Raw genomic sequence first — 8,704 nt, forward strand, 5'->3', positions numbered from 1 at the left:
GGGGGGGGGGGGTAGAGACTGTGGATCAGGGGATTCCTGGGGGTGGGGGGCCACCCCCTCCCCCTCACTGAGCTGGAGCCTGTTGGTGGAGAGGCCAAGTGAGTCTGGTGTCTGCTCCAGAGGCAGGACCCCCTCTACCTCCTGCTGGATCTAAAGCAGGCCCCCCACCCCTGACCGCACCTCCCTTCTCCCCCACTCCTACCCCTGAGCCCTCCCTCTGGTCATTATGCCAGAGCACAGCCCTGGAAGAAACTTGGCATTTGCTGGGCTCCACGTTCCTGCCTTGCCTGACAGAGGCAAAGTGAGGCCTAGAGAAAGCAAGGGGCTAGCCGGGCTGGCCAGGCTCCCGGCTGGTCGTGGCAGAGCCAGGGGGGAATGGGTCCCCTGCCCTGGGCTCCTTCGCCTGCCTAGAGAATTTCAGGAGCGTACTGAGTTCTTCGGGCCAGAAGTGGCCCTGCTGGCTGGCCTCACGGCGGTCCCTTACACTGTGGGTTGGAGAGGAGAGTGGGGAAGGCACCACGGCCCATACCAGGCTCCCTCTGATGGCCACGTCTTCCTTTGGCACAGGGCGCTGCGCAGAGCTGCAAGTCCACGTCACCGAGGCCACGGCCACGGCAGCTGAGCAGAGGGACCTGATCGCCCGCTTGGAGCAGGACCTTAGTACCATCCAGTCCATCCAGCGGCCGGACGCCGAGGTGAGCACGCCCCCTCTGCCCTGCCCCCTCCCCACTCGCCCCTGGCTTTGAGCCCTTACCCAGTAAAACTTCACAGGTTAACCGGCCGGCTCCTCGGGCAACTGGTGTCCACCTGCCCCCACAAGGCCCACAGGGCTGTCACCCACAGCCTGAGTGTTGCCTGCACACTTCACCACAAAGGCCCAGATCAGGACACCGGGCCATAGGGCACAGGCGCAGACTTGGAACTCTGCCCTGCGAGCTGTGGGCAGAAGCCAGGAAGGATGACCCACCCATCCCACAGCTAGAGGACCTGAGGCCCGGCTCTGTCACCCACCACATTTTCTAGATAAAGAAATGGGGCTCGGAGACAGCAGCTGGGCTGGCCCGGCAGGGCCGAGTGGCCCGTGACAGCACTACCACAGAGCTCCCTCCTCAGGGTCAACCCAAGGCCCAGCCTTCCCTTTGGGGGCCCACAGGAGGCATCCTTTCCAGGCCTCTTGTGGCCACTGGGGTGCCCAGTCCTGCCGCCAGACCGCCCCACCTGTTCCTTACCCCCCATTTGCTTGACGCCCTGGAACATTCAGTGGCACGTAGAGCAGCTGACCACCTCTTGCCCCCACTGCAGGGCGCAGCTGAGCACGGCCTGGAGAAGATCCCAGAGCCCATCAAGGAGGCCACCGCCCTGTTCTATGGTAAGGAGGGGCTGGCTTGTCTCCGACACAGCGATGGGCAGGGTGGGAGCAGGGAAAGGAGAAAGGAGGGGCTACCGCATGAGCCCTGATCCCTGAAGAGCACTCCCCTTCCTCCAAGAAGGTGAGGGCCCCCCAACCCAGCAACGCAGCAGCCACCAAAAAGAGGGGGGCTGGGTCCACCACTTGCCCTTCTATGCCTTAGCTTGACACCCCCACCTAGGACCCTCGCCCCCTTTGCCCTGCCAATGGCCTATCGGTGGCTGGTGGGTGGTAGTGAGCTCCCCAGGGAGGCCTCAGCATGGAGACGCAGCCTGAGAGCTCCCAGCGCTGCGGGGAGGTGGCCCCCTCTGGCATCAGTATCGAGGAGGAACCTGGGGCTGCCGCCAGGACACTGGAGGGAGGCTCTCACGGCTTCCCAGTACTTTCAGTGTCCTTTCACTTCCCCAGGAGCGGGGGAAAGGGGGGAGGGCCTAGCCCAACAGATGCAGGGGTCTCAGATCCAAGTACTGAGGAGCGGGGGCCTGGGGCCCTCCAACAGTATGGGCAGGGAGGCTGCCCGGGACCCTCCCCTCCTAGATCCCAATTCCCCCGGACACCCCTGCCCTTCCCCAGCCTCTCAGCACCTGTGCCCGGATACCTATGACTTCTACCTCATGGCCCTTGGCCAGAGCTCCCTCTGGGCTGGGGCAACTTGACCTGAGGATCCCCTGGTGGGTTCTGCCTCCTGCCACCCCAAGCCACTCTCCCCTACCTCCTAGGACCCTCAGCACCATCCAGTGGCACCCTCCCCGAGGGCCAGGTAGACTCGCTGCTGTCCATCATCTCCAGCCAGAGGGAGCGCTTCCGTGCCCGGAACCAGGAGCTAGAGGCTGTGAGTCACATTCTTCCCTCCCTTATGACCCCCGGACCTGAGGACACAGTGGGGGACACACAGGCTTGGGGGCAGAGAGATGTGTCACAGACTGTAAACCACAGAGGGGTTAGATTTGTTCTGTGCAGTCAGGGAGGGCTTCCTGGAGGAGGTTATGGCACGCTGGGCTTTGAAAGAAGAATTAGACACTCAAAGTAGAGGAGCCTACGTGAGCAGAGACAGGGGGCCAACAAGTCCGAAAGGCTATGCCAGGCCTGCAGGAACAAGACACAGAGGGCCCTACTGCCAGGCTGGCGGGCTACCCAAGGATTTAAGCAAGGGAGTGACACTGTCAGAATGGAGGGTAAGAAGGGTCACTCAGCAGCCAATTCAGGACAGAACCTGGCCTGGGAAGACAACTGGAGAGTGGTCGCCCTCGTCCAGGAAGAACCGTCTTAATCAGGTGGGGGACTGGAGACAAGGGCAGGTTGGAGAGAGGAAGGTCTTTGAGCCCTGTAAGGAGGAACAATCTGGAAACGCTGAGGAGCCCCATGGGACTGGGAGAGCACCCGGCTGGGGGCCTTCCTGGAGGGGCGCCACAAGAAAGGGGTGGTCTGCAAAGGTGACCTTTAATGTGAGGTGCATCCCTGTGGTGACACAGTGCCAGGAGGGTGGCTGGGGTCCTGGAAGGGGGAACAGGATACTAGAGAGGGGGTCAGGGAGGAAGTGAAAGGCGCATGAGAAAGGGATGTCCGGGACACAAAGGCCCAGGCCAGGGCATGCCCACAGAGGGACTGGATGCTGGATCGGATTGCAGAGGGCCTGGTGACAGACCAGAAGAGTACCTGGAGGGGTTGCTGTCCCAGCCTGGCAGACTCCGCATCCCCCAGAGCCAGCCCAGGTCATCCCTGAGCTCTCCAGGTTCGAGCAGGAGCCAGGAAGGTTACCATCCTTCTCGAAGAGTCATTGCTTGAGCTGATGATGGAATTTCTAGACTCTTCCTCTCCACACCCACAGTTGCCCCCCATGGGGCCTCCAGGCTCGCGCCAGGGAGAGGCTGACATTCACTGAGTGCCCACAGCAGGCCAGGCCCGCTGCTGGTCCAGTGGCAAGGGTGGGCCAGCTCCAGTGGGACCTCCTGTGATCTGGGCTCCAGGGCAAGAGACTTCAAAGGAGGGGGTGCTCCCCTCACAGCAGGGACTAGAAACACTCACACTCCCCTCGGGGACTAGGGACAGCCACACAACGGAACACTGGACGGCCCTTAAAAGGAGGCCTTCCAAATAGATTAAGTGGAAGGAATAGTGTTTTATAGCCTTCTACCTTTTGTTTTAAAAATCTAGGTGGTTTTTTTTTTTTTTTAATCGGGTACTGACTATAAAAATTGTGGTAAAACACACATAACATAAAATTTACCGTCTTAACCATTTTTAAGTGCACAGTCGGGGGCATTAAGTACATTCACGTTGTTGTACAAACGTCCCCTCATCCATATCCAAAGCGTTTCTCGTCTTCCCAAACTGAAACTCTGTCCCCACTAAGCCCCTAACTCCACGTTCCTTCCCCTCCCCCATCCCGGGTTGACCACGCTTCTCTGTCTCTGTAATTTGACCCCACGAGGGACCTCGTGTAAGTGCCATCACACAGTAGTTGTCTTTTTGGCGGCTGGCGTATTTCGCTGAGCAGAATGTCCTCAAGGTTCATCCATGTGGCAGCAGGTGTCAGAACTTATTGCCTTTTTAAGGCTGAGCAATATTCCATTGTCCTCTGTGCCGAGTTTAGTTCATCCACTCATCCATCAAGGGACCCTTGGTTTGTGCCCATCTTTTGGCTACTGTGAACCATGCTGCCGTGAACATGGGCGTACAGAAGTTTCTTCGAGTCCCTGCTTTCAATTCTTTCAAGTAGCTACCCAGAAGTGGAATTTCTGAATCATGGGATAATTCCATGCTTCCTTTTTTTTTTTTTTTTTTTTTTTTTTTTTTGGGGACCCCCCCCCTACTACCGTGTACTTTTTAGTCCTGTTTGAATTTTGTTAGCAGCATGAAGAAAACCCCGACTTAAGCATTTGGATAAGCTGAAAAATGACGTCCCCTTTCATTTGCTCCTGGATTGGCAAACAGTAAAACTGCATAGCGTCTGATTCCATTTATATGAAATGTCCAGAAGAGGCGAATCAAAAGAGACAGAAAGATCAGTGATTGCCAGGGGGAGGGGAAGAGGGAGGGACCAATGGACTTGCGTTTCCTTTTGGGGTAATAGACATATTGTGGAATGAGATCACGGGGACGGTTCACTATATTCACTGCGAACATACTTAAAAAAAAAAACAAACCCACAGAACCCTGCACCTAAAGACAGTGGTGTTTGTTAATACGAATTACGTCTCGATAGCTCTTTCAAAGGTTGATGATACCATAAACAACAAGACGTGGCCCCAAATCTGTCTTCTGCTTGGGGTGGGGTCACAGGAAGAGAAGGGGACTTGCCAGAGTCTAGAAGGTCAGGGAGATGGCCACAGGCAAAGAAGGGGCTCCGGGTAGAGAGCAGTAGGACCTGTGCCAGCCTGGCAGCCTTTCCCCCAACCCTTTCCACCTCGGACCCTGCCTGCCTGCCCACCTGCCCACCTGCCCCCAGGAGAACCGCCTGGCCCAGCACACCATCCAGGCCCTGCAGAGTGAGCTGGACAGCCTGGTGCAGCAACATCAAGCTCTTCGAGAAGATCAAGTTCCTGCCACCAGAGCTACCGGACGTGTAAGTGCCCTCCCAATTCGGCCCCTGGTGTACCTGGCAGGAGACGGGCCGACCAGGCCCTCAAGGCGAGAGGGTTGGGGGCAGTGACCTGCTGGGCAGCAGTGGGCCTAGAGACCCCCAGAGGCCATCCAGCCTGCCCCTGCCTGCGGCTGTCCTCCCTGAGCTGGGAGAGAGACCCACAGTGGACGCCGTGCAGGTTCGTTCGTCAGGACCAGCCCGGAGGTGGTGAGAGGTGGCAACGGGGCAGGGCTCCTGGTCCCAGGCCCATGGGCCCCGATGTCCCCTCATGAAATGGAAGTGATCCACCAGCGGGTCTAGGATTGAACCACAGGGCGCTTGAGCACGCAGGATAGGCCCTGGGGAATCCATATGTTGTAAACTTACATTCTTAAAAAAAAAAAAAGAAGACTTTGGTCCAATATCCCCAAAACAAATGAAGAAAACAGAATAAAAACCCACTCACTCCATTCTGGGTGTCAGAGGGCCCTCCCTGGCTTCTCTTAGCCTCCAGGCCTCACAAGGAGCCCCCCTTGTGTGAGGAAACCCTTCTGTGACTGTGGGGAGACAGGGTGGCGGGTAGAAGCGCAGGGAGCAGTGACACTCAGGGTGGGGGCCTCCCCAGGACAAGACTTTCCGCCCCATCCCCCACTCCACCTGTTGGAACTGCACTCAGGCCACCAGAGGGCGCCAGACTCTGCGCAAACTAGTACATCGTACCCAGTGCCGAGCTGGGGTGGGGGTGCCCGGTTCACCACTCTGGTACCTGCCTCTGCCCCACAGCCACCCGCAGACTCCCCGCGAACCCCTCCCACACCCACTTGCCCGCCCTGGCCCAGCCCTGTCTGTGATGTACACTCCAGCCCCAGGTGGCTTCGGCGCCCTCTACCTGCTCTGAGTCGCGGTGGCCCGGAGCCCCATAGGAAGTCTCCGAGCTCGGGCCGTGCTCCCGGACGTGTGGCCCCAGCCACATTCATGCTGTCACCCGGCCCTCTCCCAGCTCTAGGGCTCGGGGCCCCTCCCCGACCTCCACTGTGCTGATGGGGAAACTGAGGCTCCCCTGGGATCCTGCCAGCCTCAGGATGCCCAATCCCTGCCTTACTCCTGTTGGGCCCTCAGTGACTGGGTCTCTGGTCCTCATACAGAGTGGCGGCAGTGACGACACGGAGCTGCGGTACTCCTCCCAGTACGAGGAGCGCCTGGACCCCTTCTCCTCCTTCAGCAAGAGGGTGCGTGAGCCACGGGCCCGCTGCGGGGGAGCCTGGAGGACCACCAGCTCACCAGGCCTCATCCTGCACTATGCCCTCATGCCTTCGGCCCTGGTCTGTTGACTGAGGCCCAGCCTAGCCCTGCTGTCCGCCAACTGCCCCCCACACACACCCCCAGACCACCGGGGCAGCCTCTGTGCCCGCTGGGGGGCCGTGGAGGCCCGGGGTGCAGCCCGGGCAGGCCGAGGGAGCCAGGAGTATCTGATGGCTACGTGAGGCTGTGTGATAGGGAGTGAGCTAACCCCACGCGCCTGCTCTGGGGGTCAGGCAGACAAGCGAAGCCCCCCCCCCCCACGGTGTTGTGTGGCCTCGGGTGCGCCCCCACGTGAGGTTGCAGAGGCCCAGCCGGGAAAGACGTCCCACAGGCAGAACGGGCCCCCAGAGAGCGCGGAGGGAGGCAGCTGTCCTGGGAGCTGCGCACACAGACGTTGGGCGAGCCTAGGGTGTCACGCGGAGTGGAGGGGAGCCCGGCAGCCCCCCGGGGTCCCTCTCTGCAGCAAGCTGGGGCCTCTGGGGCCCTCAGGGTTCTCCCTTCATCCCCCCTCCCCCTTCAGGAGCGGCAGCGGAAGTACCTGAGCCTGAGCCCTTGGGACAAGGCCACACTCAGCATGGTGAGTTCCCTCCTCTGTGCCCAGCTGGGACGCACCGGAACCTCTGACTCTGGGCCTCCAAAGACACCTGCCCTCCGTCCCGTCTGGAGAAGCCCCAGGGACCCCACTTACTACTCACAGGCCCTGCCGGGAGTGGCTGTGGGACCTAGAACAGGGTCCCTCCTCCTTCAGGACACCTGGTCCGGTAACACCATTCCTGGAAGGTTCTGGAATCATGCTGTAGGGGGCGCCATTCCCTAGAATCCCTGTGGCCCAAGTGCCCAGCCTATACAGTGGGAGACTGCTGCCTGCCGTTCCTCCTCTTGCTGCCCCAGGTCCCTCACTTCGGGAACCTGGGGCAGCCCTTCAGGGGTGGGTGAGGCCTGCCCCACCCCCACATCACACCTCATTGCTCCCCAGGGGCGACTGGTTCTCTCCAATAAGATGGCACGCACCATTGGCTTCTTCTACACGCTATTCCTGCACTGCTTGGTCTTCCTGGTGAGTATCCAGGCAGGTGGCCAGGGATGCCTTCACCATACTTCCTGTACCTCCAAGGGCAGCAGGGTCGCTATCGTGGCCTGGCACCCTGGGCCACCCCCAAGCCACACTGTCTGCTCCTGGCCACTTCTCTCCCCTCCGAGGGGACAGCAAACCCACCCATCAGGCCCTCTGGCTGGGGCAGCAGCCCAGCCACTCTGTGGAAAAGGCTTGGCTGACTCCATCCACGGCCCTGTCCTGGAGCGGCATGGGGGAGGGCATGTCCACTGTGAGGCCACAGGCAAGATGGCCCTTACGTGGTTAACCTGGGCTCCAGCTCTGACCCCAGGGCCCACCAGGTCCCGGCCTGCCAGTGTCACCCGCAGCAATGTCAGGGACCTGTCTGACCGTGTGTGAAACAGGGGGCACGGGGGCAGCTCTAAGGCCCTCCTGCCCTGGGCCCTGGGCCATGAGAACCTTCCTGCACGGCCAGGAGGCCAGGCTCGGGGGCTGGAGGGGGGCGGCAGGAGGGGCAGAGTGTCGGAACAGACAGCTCACTGTGTCTCCGCCTGGCCAGGTGCTGTACAAGCTGGCGTGGAGCGAGAGCATGGAGAGGGACTGTGCCACCTTCTGCGCTAAGAAGTGAGGACAGCACCTGAGTCTCACCACAGCCCTGCGCGGGGCCCCCCAGCGCCGCGAGCTCCTCCTGTGTTCCTCACCCCCAGCCCTCTACCATTGCCGCCCACTCTGCCCCACCCCCAGCTCCCCAGCACCCACCCTGTCACCGGGTGCATGGCCCGCCCCCCCCCACACACACACACTTCCCTCCTTTTTACCCTTGGTCTCAGCAAAGGTTTCTATCCCCAACAGGTTCGCCGATCACCTGCACGAGTTCCACGAGAATGACAATGGGGCGGCAGCCGGTGACTTGTGGCAATGATGTCCCCAACACGACAGTGATTGCTGCACCCCCCCCACCCCCTGCTTGTTCAGCTGCTTCTAATGACTTAGACTTCCCTGGAAAATTCCCCACAGAAACTGCCCTCGCCCTCCACCCACCAGTGCCCGAGGTCCCAGGTCCCCTTAAGAGAATGTCAGCCACACCAGGCCCTCTAGGTCCAAAAAGCCCCCGAGGCCCAGCCAGGCTGAGTCAAAGGGGCCCCTTCAGTCCCATCTTAGGCTGGTGACCTGGCTTGGGTCCTGACCATTAGCCCTGGTGGCAGTCACCTCCCATCATCAGCTGTGATGCTGATTGAGTCCTTGCCAATTCTGGCCATGGTTCATCCAGTTGGGATCCCCTGGGCCTCTCTGTGCCAGGTCTGGGCTCACCTAGGGCTCCCCTAGGATCTACCACTCCACCCCCCAAGAGACAGAGGGCCCTTCCTCACAGGCCAGC

The 8,704-nt window shown here is 60.4% G+C and overlaps 1 protein-coding gene across 1 annotated transcript in view; it reads left to right on the top strand.

The window, feature by feature from the left end:
* The window catches only part of CUX1 (cut like homeobox 1), a 357,827-nt gene extending 349,129 nt beyond the window's left edge, over positions 1 to 8,698 (top strand). Inside the window, 11 exon segments of the mRNA XM_040634894.1 lie at positions 568 to 695; positions 1,303 to 1,369; positions 2,128 to 2,240; positions 4,857 to 4,912; positions 4,914 to 4,952; positions 5,144 to 5,173; positions 6,127 to 6,199; positions 6,793 to 6,849; positions 7,249 to 7,329; positions 7,886 to 7,950; positions 8,179 to 8,698. Of these exon segments, the coding sequence (XP_040490828.1) occupies positions 568 to 695; positions 1,303 to 1,369; positions 2,128 to 2,240; positions 4,857 to 4,912; positions 4,914 to 4,952; positions 5,144 to 5,173; positions 6,127 to 6,199; positions 6,793 to 6,849; positions 7,249 to 7,329; positions 7,886 to 7,950; positions 8,179 to 8,248 (779 nt within the window). The 3' untranslated portion in view covers positions 8,249 to 8,698.
* The last annotated feature ends 6 nt before the right edge of the window (positions 8,699 to 8,704 follow it).

The sequence above is a fragment of the Ursus maritimus genome, unplaced genomic scaffold, assembly GCF_017311325.1.
Source record: "Ursus maritimus isolate PB19 unplaced genomic scaffold, ASM1731132v1 scaffold_2, whole genome shotgun sequence".
NCBI lineage: Eukaryota > Metazoa > Chordata > Mammalia > Carnivora > Ursidae > Ursus > Ursus maritimus.